Source organism: Strix uralensis, chromosome 5, assembly GCF_047716275.1.
Source record: "Strix uralensis isolate ZFMK-TIS-50842 chromosome 5, bStrUra1, whole genome shotgun sequence".
NCBI lineage: Eukaryota > Metazoa > Chordata > Aves > Strigiformes > Strigidae > Strix > Strix uralensis.
This window is the reverse complement of record NC_133976.1, coordinates 42,959,020-42,974,762: the sequence shown is the minus strand read 5'-3', so window position 1 is coordinate 42,974,762 and position 15,743 is coordinate 42,959,020. Positions and strand designations below refer to the sequence as shown.

Here is a 15,743-nt window from a genome sequence, read left to right as displayed (position 1 = left end):
CACAGAGAAATTAATAGCATTATATTTAGTAACTGACATGTTGTAGAATATGGACATTTTGACACAACTGAAGGACTATCATATTCTGGAAGAGACTATTCTTCTTCTTACCAATTGGAAAAATTATTTCTGAGGCTTACTCTTCCCCATGCAATAAAAACCACTGTGTGCTTAAGAAGTCTGAAGCATAAACAGATTTCTCATAATATGTGCCTTTTTCATGGCATTGGCATTATGGGGTACGACTGTAAAGTTTTTGTTTATGAGATGCCATCTTTGTTAGTCTTAGGTTGCTTGGGTTATTGAGTGGTTTGTGGGTTTTTTTTGGGGGGGTGGGGTGGGGAAATTTGTGTTTGGTTTTCTTGTTTTGGTTTGGGTTTTTTTTTGTGGTGGTTTGGGGTTTTTTTGGTGCGGGAGTGCTTGTCTTGTAACAAGCACTGATGTGGGACTTGAGCAGACAGTGACAGTTCAGAGTGAAGTCCTGGTATTCTGTGATGATACAGTTTGTCTAGTGTTTTGGCAGCTACTGCCACCCCATGGTTTTCCATAATGGATTAATGCTGCAGAGCTTTAATATGTTGCATTTCTCCAGAAACCTCTTGCAGGTCAGAGAGAAGACAATGAATATTCATTTGGTCTTACTCCCTCCTTCTCTATGTCCCCTTTTCAGAAAAATTCCCTCTGCAAAGAAGAGTAAGTATGGCATGAGCAGCATTGCTTTGGTTTAGGATGGATGAGTCCTTTCCACTGGATTTACAAATGTGTAATTGAATATCAATTTTGGCTCCCAGGAGTTTTCACTAACTGATTATCTACTTTGGCAGGATATATTCTGCCTTTTTTTTCTAGGAACTTCAAAACGTACATCTGGAGAAAGCTTTTGAATCCTATGTCTTAAGTTGCCACTGCTTTGGGAGTCTGTGTTTACATCATGGATGCCACATACAGACAGATCTGGGTTAAAGCAATCTGGTCTAAGCAGAGTGTCCTCTGAGCATTGCTTCCAGCAGAGATTTGCCCTCACAAAGCCAGCAAGTGCCCAGCCAAAGGCTCTGATGCAGAAGGGGGTCACTTCAGATACCATTATTCCACTCATTACCCTACTTCATGCCAGGGAATACCCTTGGTGTGGAGGAAGATTTTTCTTCTGAGCAAGCAGCAAGAGCAATCACCTCTCATTCCGTCTATCTTCTCTCTGGGCCTGGAAGCTTCTTTCCCTTTGACCAACCCAGCTGAAACCAGACATCGGTAAAACAGGCTGTAGAAGATAACTCTGCTGGCTTGGAAGCAGAGACTTTGGCGCAGGCATTGGTCTCCCTTTTGTATTATTGGGGACTTTCAACTTCCCTTCCCCCCGCCGCCCCCAACCTCCAATGCACAAAGTCTACCGCCTATGAAGTGTACCCACCGCACTGTATCTGTTTTTTTTCCAGCTGACAGCGCAGCTGGATCCCCTCTCCTTGAGCCCTCTCTCCCCGCCGCCCAGCGGCCGGGGCTCCCCCAGCTGCTGGCCTGCGCTGGAGCTGGCTCCGGGGGCTCCCCAGGAGCCGGGGGGCTCCTGGCCACTGAGGTCAGCCCCCACGCAGCAGGGCGAGGCTGTGGGCGCTGTGTGAGCCCGGGGCTGCAGGCACCAGCCTGCCGGGTTGAATGACCCTCTCCTGGGGGGGCCGGGGAGCTCCCCTCCGCAGTCACCTGTAGCTAGGCACTGCTTTTTTGCGTTCCTCCGAAAAAATAGCTCTTCTCAGCCCCGATCCCTTCCCGCGTGTTTTCCTCAAGTGAACCAAATTTACATGTAGCAAGAGCGGAGGTGGTGTTGCCTTTTTTTTTTTTTTTTTTTTTTTTTTTTTTTTTTTCCCGGAGAGATGTGGTATTTGTTTTTGCTATCGCCTCTCTCCGCCCCACGGGGCTGGGAGTGGGGGGCTGGAGGGGTACGGAGGGACGGCTGCCCTGCTCCCGCCCCGGGGAGGAGCTTCAGCCCCAAATGAGGTGCGTTTTCCACCTTTTGGGTTCGTCTTCCCGGAGAGGCGCTGGGGTTACGGCAGCACCGGTCCCTGAGGTGCCCCGGGCCGGCGCCCATGGCCCTGCTGTCCGGCTGCGGTGCTCGCTCCCCGCCCCGATGGGGAAAGGCTGCGTCTCGCTTGTAAAATGAAGGGAACGGGATCGCCGAGCGGGCGGCGGGAGCCGCTTCTACGCCTTTCGGAGTTGAGCATGGAGGGCGGTAAAACAGCTACCTGAACGCGACAAAAAAAAAGAAAGAACCTCCAACCTCCAAAAGCCAACAACAAGTAGTTCTCGCCTGGCAGGGAGGCACGGAGAGCGGCTGGCGATCGGCGTCCGCCGCCGCGCACAACCGGAGCCCGCCTGGGCAGAGGAGCCGCCGTCTCTCCCCCGGCGAAGGTAGCGGCGGGGCGGCGGGAGGAGGGGGGCTGGCGGGGGGCAGCGGGCAGAAACCCACGGCAGCCCGGCGCCGGTTCCGCCGACTCTTCCCCGAGATGCACGCTCCTCTTCGCGATTTGTCTGAGAAAGTAGCGAGCCGAGCTCCACGCAGCCAGCTTTTCCAAGGGTGTGCCTGCTGCCTGAGCTTACTGGGGGGCTTGGTATTTTTTTCCAAAACAGAATCCCTCCCTCCCAGAAGGGGGGGGGGGGGGGGGAGACAGATCTCTAATCCTTTTTTTTCCCTTCGTTAAGCTGTTAGGATAATAAAAGATAGGTGCCCGTTAAATAATTAACCGCACACTTTCTATTCCCTCAGCTCGGTTCACGCAGCCCCGCGAGGGAGAAGGGGGTGGGGACGGTGGCGGATCTGTACGCGGGAGAAGCGGCACAGTGCCATTTCGGCAGCCTGCTGTCAGGGGAAGCCGGGGGGAGAGCCCGGGGCTTTGCCCGGCGCGGGCAGGAGGGAGAGCCCTCCGCGGGAGGAGCCCGGCGAAGCCTTGCCCGGCGGTGGGTGGTGCGGGGCCGGGGGCTGCCGGCGGGGCGGGCCGGGAGGGCTCTCCCGGAGGTGCGGGGCGGTGGGAGATCGGGGGGATGGAGGGGGCTGGCGCAGACGGTGACGACGTGGAATAGACTCTCCCCCCCCCCCCCCGCCCCGCTGATGCTTGAGGGGGCTTCTCGATTTCTTCTTTCTGTTTGCGTTTAAGGCAGAAGCTCGTCCCCCGCGGACCTGCCCGCGACCGGCAGCTCCCCCTGCCCAGCGACCGGTCTGCGTGTGTCCCCCCCCGCCCCCCTTCGCCCCATCCCCGCTGCCGCCTCCCGCGCCCTCCCCAGTCATGTCCGACCCGGAGCGATGGGGAAGCTCGAGGACAACGAGAGGGTGATCCTCAACGTGGGGGGCACGCGGCACGAGACCTACCGCAGCACCCTGAAGACCCTGCCGGGGACGCGCCTGGCCCTGCTCGCCTGCGAGTCCCAGAGCGAGTCCCCGGGCGGCGAGGAGCCGCCGCCGCCCCCCGCCAACCCGCCGCCGCCGGCGGGCGGCTGCCCGGAGCCCGGCAGCGGCTGCAGCCCCCGGGGCAGCGGCGGCGCCAGCGAGTTTTTTTTCGACCGGCACCCGGGGGTCTTCGCCTATGTGCTCAACTACTACCGCACCGGCAAGCTGCACTGCCCCGCCGACGTCTGCGGGCCGCTCTTCGAGGAGGAGCTGGCCTTCTGGGGCATCGACGAGACCGACGTGGAGCCCTGCTGCTGGATGACCTACCGCCAGCACCGCGACGCCGAGGAGGCCCTCGACATCTTCGAGGCACCCGACCTGCTGACGGGCGAGCCGCCCCCCGACGGCGACGACGACGACCTGGCGGCCAAGAGGCTGGGCATCGAGGACGTGGGGGCGACCGCCGAGGGCAAGGGCGGGCGCTGGCGGCGGCTGCAGCCCCGCGTCTGGGCGCTCTTTGAGGACCCCTACTCCTCGCGGGCCGCCAGGGTAAGCGCCGCCGGCCGGCGCTCCCGCCCGGGGAGGCCGAGGGGCTGCCAGGGGCACACACGCCATGGTCCCCTGTGCGGGAGGCCTGCGCGTGGAGTGCCGAGGGGAAGCTCGCCCCATTTGGGGTGGGCGTGTGGAGGCGACGCTTCGGTGGGCCGCTGCGTGGGGGTGACGTCGGGCCCCATGGGGCAGTGGTGCTGGTCCCCTCTGCGTCTGCAGGCAACATCAAGCAGCGAGGGGTCCCGCTGCGGGTGAGGTGGGAGCTGTGCCCCAAGGAGCCTGCGAGGGAACCACGCTCAATCCCCCTGGCTTGGGTGGGGGCGCGGAGGTGCGCTTGCAGAGGGGCCCAGTTGTGTGGTGGGGGGTGTGGGCAGGAACAGCCTTGACGTGCCCTCACCCTGTCTGAGCCTCACCGGGAGGCCATCATCCCTCCCCCAGCTGTCAGAGGTCTCGGCTTTGGGGTGAGGTGGTGGCAGCAATGCAGGAGGGCGACCTCAGCCCTTTCCCGACTTTGCCCTGTCCGCAGTGGGAGGTGATCTGGGTTCAACAAAGTAAGTGTGACGGGGGGGTTACCCTGGCTCTTCCTCCATTGATTTCTCAGGGTGACCCTCGCTGGCTCTTCGGCTGAGGGTGTGGGTACAAGGCTGTAAATGATTGTACTAAGTTTCCGTTATTTAGATAGGGATTTTGGATTCTGATGCTGACTACTTTCTACTTCAGTGATTTGGATTTTAGTTCCGTCTTTTAGTTGCTGTTGTCAGTGGCAGTGCGGGTTCACTTTCTAACCCAGGGGTTTGGAGCAAACAAATGGTTGTAATTCCTTTGAGAGAAATATACAGTGGTGCCTCGAATTTAACGACGAGAAAAGCAACCACCAGGAAATCTTCCCTGCGATAGAAGAAAAAGAACTTGTAATTGGAGATGTTTGTTTATAAAATGGTGCTAAGTGTTTTGCAGAATATTTACCAGGATTGCCATGAAAGTGTTCAGAGCTAAGCCTCATCCTGCAGAAAGTGCAGTTATGGTGGGTGTCATCTCCTGATCAGTTCCACTGATTTCTCTGACAGTCTCATAGATGTGGCCATGAGCGTGCGGTTAAGTGACTTCCTGAATTGTACCCTATGGCCTGATGCAGTTTCTGTGAAAGTTAGCAACTCCTATGAGCTTAGTGAGGTAAGTTAAACAGAAAGTAAAAGTCCTTGCAGTTACTACCGTCACTTGCTGAGTGCCAGCATTGTTTATGTTTTTGAAGGCTGGCCACCAATACGTTTTCCCTTGACAGCTGGCTCCAGCTGATACTTGAAATACGTTTTTAATAAAGGATTGGTTCTGAAGAAAAACTACCAGGAGTGTCTATCTTTGCTCATTAATGACATACCCACGTTGCTCGCATCTTAGCTGATTGAATCTCGAAGAAAATTTGGCTGTCGGTTACCTGACGAAACAGTAGTGCGTGCGGTGATTGCGCTGCAGGTTTTCTTTCACCTACTGTTTTGTGGAAAGTTGCTGACGTTGTCGAATCTGCAGCTTGTACGAGAGGCAATCTTTCCGCTCAACTTTGCTGGAGGACTGAGGAGTGCAAAGTAAATGTGAAGTGGAAGATACCGGGAGAAATAGGAAGGTAGGCATGCTGATTGCAATTGCGCCCTGGAGTTGTAGCTGTCACCTGGATTTTCAGTCCACTTCGGTCCACTCTTTGGCGGAATCTGTAGGTACTTGCTTTCCAGATTTTCCATCTGTACTAGACCATCCTGAACTGTCAATGGCTCGGGTAAAGATATTTCAAGTTTTCAAAACGAATGCCATAATTAACACTATAATAGAAAATTGCGACACAGCAGTATCAATATCTTGGAAGATAAAGTATTTACTTTTTTATAACTTAAAAACTGGTTTGAAACATTATATTCTGATTTCAACCCCAGGCAGCCAGAGTAAGGCTGTGTCAGAGCCGTAACAACAGTATAGTAAATCAGTGTTTTCGTTTTCTTCACGGCTGCTGCTCTGTACCTTGATCTTTCAGGTAGGGAGACAACTTTGAGAATTGCTGGCAAGTTTTAAAGCATTAAGTAAATTTGTATTTAAGGACTAGCCTGCACTTAGTAAGCACTCCTAAACACAGTAATTTAAGGTGATGGTAACCTTAGTTTGGAACTGAGACGTTACTGTCAATTCAACATTTTCCCACACCTGAAACAAAGACATTATTTTCTGAGTATTCTGGCAAATACACTTGTGTTTTGTGTCATCTGAAATGATGACTAACTCTAAAAAGAATTGAGTGAAATCCTGGCCTTACTGAAATCAAGACAAAACTCTGTGAGCATCAGTCTTTGCCTCATAGTGTTAGCTACTGACTCATACACCAGTTAGATTATGGTGAGGCCGCTTAGTGGTAAACTTTCTTAATAACTGTGGTAATTACGGTTTTTAGCATTACTGCCTGATTTCAGCAATGTCTTTTCTGGGCAGTATGATGGTGATAAAAAATGGGATATTTTCTGTTAATGAAATGGTATTTAATATTTGTGATTTTCTTTATCCTAAACTGTGATCTCTAAAAATAGAAATTTATAGAAATTCAAATACAAGTTGCCATGGTAACCTATTGAGGGATAGTGCATGCACAAGATTATTCTAGCAAGACCATCCAGTGATGTTATATAAATAGTGGAACTAGTTTGTTGACAAGAAGGTTTACTTCTTTTGAGATTCTAAAAAAGAATTTCAACTTTTAGTGCATGCAGTTTAATATTCAGATGCCGACATCTACTAAACATGGTTTTTGTAAATATAAAATCCATGTATGTACAATTGCTTTGAAACTTGCAATCCTTTTTGTTGTTTCTCAAGTTCAGGAGTTATGTCTGAATATTATTTCTGTTTTCATTTTACTTTTTGGATTTCATAGCCTGTGAAATGAAATTAAAGGGTACAGTGGTACTCCTTTCACTCCAGGCTTAATAGAACAATTGTTCACAAACTGCTATTTGACAGAATGCTACTAATTACGTAGATATGGAAAGCTGTGGGTTTAAGACACTGTCAAAGGAGGAGAAGCGTGGGGCAACTAAATCTTTCTGTGCGTTGGTTTAAGCATCTCTGAAACAGGCACTTACCTGATTCCTATCTAAATCAAACATGTATTACGAGTTTTGCTACTTAATACCTGCAAGTGATTTTGATATCCTTTGATGGCTGATAAGTGCAAAGCACTCGTTATGCTTTAGTAAAGTGCAAAGATACATCTAAATAGTTTGTAAGAAAGGATAAGAGGCATAATTAAGCACTGAGTTTAGAAGAGTGTCTGCAGATGCCCAGCAGGACGTAGAATGTCGGTGCTAGTCTCAGATACCGTATTTCAAATTAAGCTTTTAAGGCCTTTTACTTTTGCATAATAGTTGAGACATGATGCTGTTTAAAGAAGTAATTAGTATTTGTCACTGATTTTTCCTAAGTATTATGGATTACTCATGTACTTAGTACAGGAACTCAAAAATGGCCCTGGCATTCACAAAGTTCATAGCTATATATCCTTCACTTTCTGAGAAGACTGTAAATCTGTTCATGGATAAGGGGAGAGCGCCTGCAAAGTTGGGTAGCTCAGCAGTGCAGGAGCTGGCGTGGCCCAGGGCACTGGAGCAGGTGTTGCCTACAACACCCTTGCCGTTTTCAGTAGCTGAAGGCAAATTACACAACCCCTACGCTGTACGGCCTTTATCTGTAAGAAAGATCATAACTGGTTTGCAAGAGAAGGATAAAAACTAATTAGCAAGTATTTATAATGTTGGATGTAAGTAAGTATTCACTGAAATGCAAATAAAACCACAAAAGCCTTGCAGTCTAGGCATCAAGCGACTTACGCCTTGCAAGTGTTCTTAGAAATACTGATCTTATGCTGCTTCATCATAAGATGAGGAGCTGGACTCGAGCAGTGAGTGGTATTGTTGGATGGAAATATGAAGTTCCCATCTACTGCTTTACATGAAGTTACGGTGTCAGAGACTCCTTTTAGTGTCCCGTAACATTTACACCAGCTTTGAACATTCGGTGGGGTTGGTTGTAAGAAGAATCAGCTGAAATGAGTGAGATGAGAGAGGGAGAAAATGCGATTTTATAGATCCCCTTGAAAAGCTAAAGCTACAGAAATCATATTGGAGAGCATTCTTGTCAAAGATAACTTATGTCTTTATTTGGTAGCTTGCCTATGTTTTCTCCAGGTACTTAGAGACCTGTCCTGTACTGTGGTGAATGACTGGAGTGGGTTATATTTTTAGGGCTTTGGCTGTTCCTGATGCAAGACAGTTTTTATTTTTGGTGAAAGCAATGCTGCTGGGATAGTCTGACATACTGTGAATGGAGTGGTGAAGATATGTTAATCTCAGAATATATGTTTGTAGATTAATAGTGAATAGCAAAGTTTATTTGCTTTCTTAACAAATAGAAAGGCCCTTTAACTTATAAGTGGAAATCTTTACTTGCTTTTATTCAACACGGAAAGCAAGTATACTTTAGATTTTACCACTTAATAATTTTTGAGCTATGCGGACACCTTCTTTCTGAAAATGATACAAAGAAAATAGTAAAGGTTGATAAACTGCAAAGAGAATATTCCTTTTGCCATGCTGGTAACCAAAGTGCTGAATTTATTTTCAAGTGGGAAAAGAGGCAATTAGATGAAACTGGTGAAAACCAGTCATTCTGCTTGAAGCCTTTAGCCTATGGGAGCTGTCATTTTTAAAGAAACAGCAAGATCTGTTCCTAAATACAAAAATCATAATGCATCACTGTAACAGATATTCATACACTCTCTAGCTTCATGTATACATGGGCTGACTGAATCGCATTGTAGGTAATTTTTATTAATTTACTTCTGGCATGCTGGCTTTTAGAAGTCTTAATTGGGAACTGCAGCTTAATACATGACGTATTCAACATAAAACTAGCTTGATCTGCCTCAAGTGTAGATGGTCTCTGATGGTACTGACATATCAGTGAGGTAAAATCAGCAAGATTTCTGCCTCCCGAACTTCTGCCTTTTCCTCTACAGCTGTTCTGCCTGATGCTGCTAGTGTTTCCATGGAAACAAGCCAGCTCTTGGTTTCCTCTTCCCATTGAAAACAGCCTTCTCGCTGTCACTTATTCATCTGGGAAAAGCATTTTGTCATGGCTCTGACATAAATGCCACAGAGATGATCTGTCCTATCATTTCAGAAATAGGTGCTGTTACGTATGTGCGCGTGCATACAGCCCAATTCGTCTTCCAACGACTCTAAAATAATTCAGTTAATGGACTTAGACTGAATTTGCTTTAGTGTAACTGGAAGTGGAAATTAGCTTAACATACACAGACCAAGATAATAATGGTGTGAGAAGTATTTTTGGTTGAGAGATCTGGTAGTCCATGTTTCCGTCCTGTATGTAGTTAATACACAATGTGCTATCTGTCACGTTTGTTTGTGGTGGTAAAATTTTTGAGTGGTTTAATTTGGGGATGAGAATTTATCTTCACACTGATTAAGATGGTGGTGGGAGGAATAGCTCACAACTTCTGGTGAATATTGTATAGGTTTCAATGAGATATCAGATGAGATATCACATTATCATGCCATTGTCATGTGATGCAGTCAGGATACAAAAGAAGTGATGTAAGAAAACTGGTATCTTCGAGGTCCCTATATTCTTGAAGTGTCTGATACTTAGTCCAAGGTAAATGTATCAATCTATACTCTGTGAAGAAGTCGGCATTTTTGCTTGTTTTGGTGAATTTGTGTTGAGTCATAATCAAAGAAGTTCAGAACTCAGACTAATCCCAAAACCTTGATTAGTTTACATCACTCTAGGAACTTCAAGATATTTTAAGGGAAGTTTGTCTAAAACTTGCTTGTTCTTTTCCACTTCAGTAATCATTGGCAGAAAGTGACTGCTCTCTCCTTATGAAGTTACCTTGCAATTGGGGTAGAAGGATCAGAGAAGAGGAAAGGAGTCCCTATATAAATGTTTAATATTTTAATAATCTCTTAAGAAGTGCTGTCCAGTAGTTTTAAGATGGAAGAGACAAGATCTTTTCATTATCAAGTGCTGTTTCAGTGCTGTTCATTTCTCCAGAGATGACTTCTGCTTGTCCTGCACTTCATTCTCTTGGCTCATCTTGGGGAAACACAGTTTCCTTCAGCCACAACTGGAAAGAATGGGTTTATGCTCTCTATATTTAGCACCCGATGGGGATAGTATGTTCCCTTTTAATTCTCTTCGCTAAACTCTTCTTTAGTCCTCACTTCTGGCAGTGTGATTTATATAAGCTTATTGATTCACTGTAGAAACTTGTGGGGGTTTCTGCAGATTGTTTTTTTTTTTTACTGTGAGTAAAGTATTTGGGCAAATAAAATATAGATATGGTAGTCAAACTATTGGTTATCATTCTGCTTAGTATATTTTTTATAGTGATACAGTTCCTTTACACACATTCTTGCACAGGAACACACCCGTTCTGGTATAAATTAGTAATTGCATAGGAATAAAAATTTGTTTTTAAAGCAATGCTAAGCAAGGCTATTTAGGAGTTTTATGTGGAGAGTAAATAGGGGAGCTACATCCACTCTTACTTATGTGTACTGTTATTTTCAAAGAGCCTTTCTCCTTGTGCAAGGGCTGAAACATGAGGCTATTTCACACAGAAATAATTTAAGGTGGTGAACACAATATACAGTTGTGGAAATGTGTACAGACATACTAATATAAACTTAGCATTGACAATATTTATCAAGATGATAAAAGGGATTCAAGTTGTAGCGATGACCTGGTACATTTTCTTCCCTATCCTGACATACACATGCATATATGTTGATATAAGTAAATGGTAATTTTTTCAGAGAGCTGTAGAAATAGCTGTAGAGAACGAACATGAAATCACACTTTTTTCCCCCCTTTTTTTTTAATTTTACAAATGTGTTTAATTAACATCTTTGTTGATACTTTGTGATGACTAAAGCACTTCTGAAGAAAAAACTCCACTTCCATCTGTTAATCAGTAGTGTTAAAAATAGAATGCCATCTAATCACATGAAATACAATTTCTTGTGATTTGTGATATGCTTTACAGAAATTTTGACTGAAGTGGTGACTTGAAGCTTAAAAGCCAAATTATCCAATTATATATTATAACCATGGGTTGTTTCCATCCCCCCGCCTTTAAATTGAAAATTCTGAGATGTTGCTGTGATTTTGGTCTTTTTACCAGTCGGTTAATTATTACAGTGGTGTAATAATTCAATCCTTTCTTACTACAGACAGCCTTTAGTAGTTCCTTAGTGTTTCTAGGTGAACCTTAGATATCGGGTCTTTGATATACTCCTGCAAAATGCTGTAAACAGAGAACAGTCTCTTACCCTGGTGCTGAATAATGTGGTAAAGTTAATTAATATTCATTAAATATACCACCCAATACCATCTATTCTTATTTCTGAAAGTATAGTTTCTTTAGTGTTTACATTTTCATTGGTGTATAGCATACAAAATGTTTTACTGTGCCTAGTCTTTGAAAAAGGTGAAGTATCCATTGAAATTTGTGGGTTTGGTTTTGATAATTTGTAGAGCACTACCTTTATAGCAGTAATCTTCTTTTTAACTCTTTAATACTTATCCTAAGAGAAATAATTCTTCTTTAGGAATGACTTCCACCATGTTAAAATGCTTGCTTTGATAAAAGCACAAGGCTACTTCGATACTAGGGGTATGATAGTACGTGCGATTTTAGAGCAGCAGAAATCAAATGCTGAAAGTCAATTAACGGCTGAGAAAATTATTTTTTCAGTGATTTGCATTGGAGAAGATGAAGTCAGTAGAGTGAAAAAGAGGGCTGCAGAACAGTGCTGTGGAATTGTGCGTACTCGTTGTTGCAATAACGAGGAGCGCAGTCTGAGTTCCTGGTGATTTTGCGAGGGGACTGCGCTGGTGCCTGCCGCAGTGCTGAGTGAGAGTGTTTAACCATCCCCAATGGCATCCTGCTGGCGGGTGCTCATAAGTAGAGGGAAGAATAATGTCTTCTAATCATATTTCTGTTGGCCTACTTAATTTCTCAGATCATAAATGTTCACAAAATATATTAGGCTTTTATATGCTGTTGACTGTAAGATTGAGGGTAATCAAGTATGTAGTAATTAGTATTTTATATAAAGCCTGTGCAATAACAGAATCTTTGATTTTTTTTTTTTTTTAAAGCAGTGGTAAAAATTATTACAGGAAAATATAAAGGATGTTTTTAAAGTATACAAATGTGTGGGTATAAACTTCCTTTAGTTCTTAGACAATACCAAAGGACATGTTCTTGTTAGTCCTCATTTTTACCTAGGTATTCAAAAATCCTCTGTACTCTTCAAGCGAGCTGTCTATTTTATCTTCTTCAATTGGTAATCCTTTACCAATATGAATGGCAATTATTTTTAATAGTTGGTTTCAGGAGCATCTTAATTTTCACAGAATAATGATTGTTAGGAGCTGAAAAGTTAATGTAGACCTTTTTTTATATCATCCGAAGTGTTATTCAGTTTTTTTTTTTCTGACAGGAATTTTGCAGTATTCTAAGTTTAATCCAGATATGGTTTGGAGAAGAACTTTATTTGTCTTTCTGGTTTCTGAGCACATTTGGGAATGGAGTTTTCCTGCATTTTCAATTCTAGGTCTGATATCTACCTTCAGTTTTCCATTTGAATTTTAGAATATAATTGATACGTGAGTACATCTGGATTTCATCTTGAACATTCTTGCATTAGTCTGGGAAATTATTTAAACAAATTATAAAAAACTCAGTGGGAAATGAGTTTTGGCTCTCTGCAGCTTCCTGACAGAGGGGAAGCGGAGAGGGAGATGCTGATCTTTTCTCCCTGGGATCCAGTGACAGGACACGTGGGAATGGTTCAAAACTGTACCGGGGAGGTTTAAACTGGAGATTAGGAAGCATTTCTTTACCAAGAGAGTGGTCAAACACTAGAACAGGCTTCCCAGAGAGGTGATTGAGGCCTCAAGCCTGTCAGTGTTTAAGAGGCATTTGGACAAGGCCCTTAATAAGATGCTTTAACTTGGTCAGCCCTGAACTGGTCAGGATGTTGGAGTAGATGATCATTGTAGGTCCCTTCCAACTGAAATAATCTATTGTATTCTAAATAAATAAGTCCTGGTTTTCCAATGTCTTTTCCCTTACAATGGAAAATGAAATCCTTTTACTTAATAATTATGATGTTTCATTTTTTTATGATTAAAAAAATAAAGTGTATATAGTAAATGGCATATAATAAATGACATCAACAGCTTTGTTTTGGGTAGAAATCAAGCGGGGTAGGATTTTGGCACAGGTATTGAACATCAGCTCTGCTGTATAACTACTATCTGTTCATTATCTCTTAATACTTTATGTTAAGCAAAGTGATTTAAAGACCTTAGGCATCTTTGTCCTTTGACCAGTGAATTTTATTACTGGCTATATTTGAGGGTATTTGAATATAGTTTTGAGTTTGACCACTGGGGCTTTTGACAGCAGGCCGGAGTTATTTTCTTGCTTGCCTAGGTGATAAACCTGTGCAGCTTGGAGAAAGAAATGGTCATGTTTGTCATTTGTCTCCGAAACAGGCATGTGAAGCTGATGTTGCAGTGACCCGTGAATGGTCAACAAAATTGGTTTGATGCATTGCAGCTACAGGGTCTCCTTGGTTAGTCATTGCACACGTTAATTTGGTGCTTTGGTAGCAGAACAAATGAGCTGGGGGAATTAAAAAGGAGAAAATATTTGATAAATTACATCTTGGTGAAAAATGAGCCATTATGGACTGAAGCAAAGAATGTATTTTCATTATTTTGGTTTATCACAATATAATCCGCTAAACCATAAAACTGGCAAAGGCATTTTGTGTTGCATGTCTGGTTTTTTTGAGTGATGTTCGTTGCTTTAAGGATGGAAGATGTTGGTTTTCTTTCAACTGCGTGTTTATCTACTTACACTTCTTGTTACAGTTGCCACTTCCTTAATCTTAAAGTGAGAAGGGAGCTTTGATCTTTTCAAAATGACTTCCCTAATGACTAGGTTTATCACATTTTGGAAACAGCTACTGTAGGTAGGTACAGTCTTGCAGCCGGTCTCCACCTCAATTCAGGAGCTGTGACAGCTGCAAGTGTCTCTCAAAACTATCTCCGGAGGCTCTCAGAGTTGGTTCTTAGCTGTTTCCTCACTTTTCAGCCTCGTCACGTTGCATTCAGTATCTTGTGCTGTCAGTGAGCTGATGACTGGCTATTCTAATACTTCTGAATCAATCCCTTTTCCAGTGCTTTTGTAATAAAATTAACCATTCTGCTATGGTTTGAGGTACAATGATAGCTATAGATAGCTCTCTACTGTTAATACTACCTTTAGTAGCAGTGTTAGCTTTTCTTTGAAAGCATGATGGCATGCATCCCTTACTGAATTGAAAACCCAGCAAAATTTCAATGATTTTGTATTCTCAACAATTTAAAGACATTTAAATTCAGTATTCGGTAGCTGAAAAGTGCCCGTTCATCTCTAGAGAAGTGCAAATGTAGTTCATGTTGGGTTTGTATTTCATTACAGCAGCCTGCCTTGCACTGCTGTCCTGACAGATTCATGAGATTAAGGCAATCTTCTTTGAAATAATGCCTGCTTTTGTTCAAATATCAATAGCTAACTTTCTAAAATAGCATGAGGAAAATTATTAAACTCCCGTCTTGTGCTGCTGCTGTGTACTCCTTGAAAATATAGATCAGGAGGTGTGTATTAGTAATTATAATGAACAAACTTTGCAAATCTTATTTTGTTTGTTTACTGGAAATGCAATTTTAAAATAACAAGGTAATTGTTACAGTTGACTAATCATACTGTCAGTAAAATGCTGCCTTCAGAAACCCAAGCCTTGTCTCTGGGTGGGAAAGTCTTGGCAATAGTGGAGACTGAAGGAAAACGCGTGACCTAAATTTTTCATTGCAGTTCTACCGTTCAGACAAGTACGGTGTGACATCTGTGTGCACTGCAGAAACAGGGGTGAAATGTAAGTCTGAGACAAGGCGGAACATTTGTGGTCCTAGTGCTTTCAAACTTAAGGTGGAGTTTTTATCCATATATATGAATGTGGAATCAGATATTTTTGTGTGTATATGTATGTATATGCACACACACACATATACATTTCTAAGCAAATGCATATATTGGTGTTCCTAACCTGTAAGTATGATAGGAAAGAAGATTATTTGTTTTCTTTTTTTATTCCCATTTGTCCTTGAAGATTTTCATAAAGAAGGCTGCATCCCAGAACTCATGACTTAATTCAGTGTTCTTGCTTTTACTTGTTTAATTCAGCTCCCAGCTATAAGTTTAAGTAGAGTTTTGTGGACTGTCTGAATATTTTGCTTTATTAGGCTATGACAGATCTATCTTACTGGATATACATATATATTACTATGGTGGCTTACAGTATTTTATTAATCATGTTTGATGGTAGAAGTAATGTTCCATTCTTTATAAATTTTATCTCACTAAACATGGGAGAAACCTGAAGCAGTTATGTACCGAAAGAAATCTTGCTTTCTGTGAATGTAAATCTTATGGGTGACTCTCACGACCAATTAAACTTTTTCCTGCACTTGGCATAATATGAAGTTTCCTTTGAGTGAAGATTTCTTGCTGTCAGAAAGTTCTGAACTCATTTTACAGTTTTTTCTCACTGAAGGTTTTGGATCTCTCTGTCTAAATGGGCCACTTACTTTCACAGTCCTGTAGAGATTTAATTGGTTTCAAAATCTCTATCCATTAGTCTAACTTCGT

General features: G+C 43.7%; 1 protein-coding gene across 9 annotated transcripts in view; it reads left to right on the top strand.

Moving 5' to 3' along the window:
* Positions 1 to 1,847: 1,847 nt before the first annotated feature.
* The window catches only part of KCNC2 (potassium voltage-gated channel subfamily C member 2), a 105,850-nt gene continuing 91,954 nt past the window's right edge, over positions 1,848 to 15,743 (top strand). For all 9 annotated transcript variants that reach the window (XM_074870590.1, XM_074870592.1, XM_074870591.1 and 6 more), the window contains exons 1-2: positions 1,848 to 2,397; positions 3,145 to 3,919. In XM_074870590.1, the coding sequence (XP_074726691.1) occupies positions 3,287 to 3,919 (633 nt within the window). In that variant the 5' untranslated portion in view covers positions 1,848 to 2,397; positions 3,145 to 3,286. The remainder of the gene's footprint in view (positions 2,398 to 3,144; positions 3,920 to 15,743) is intronic.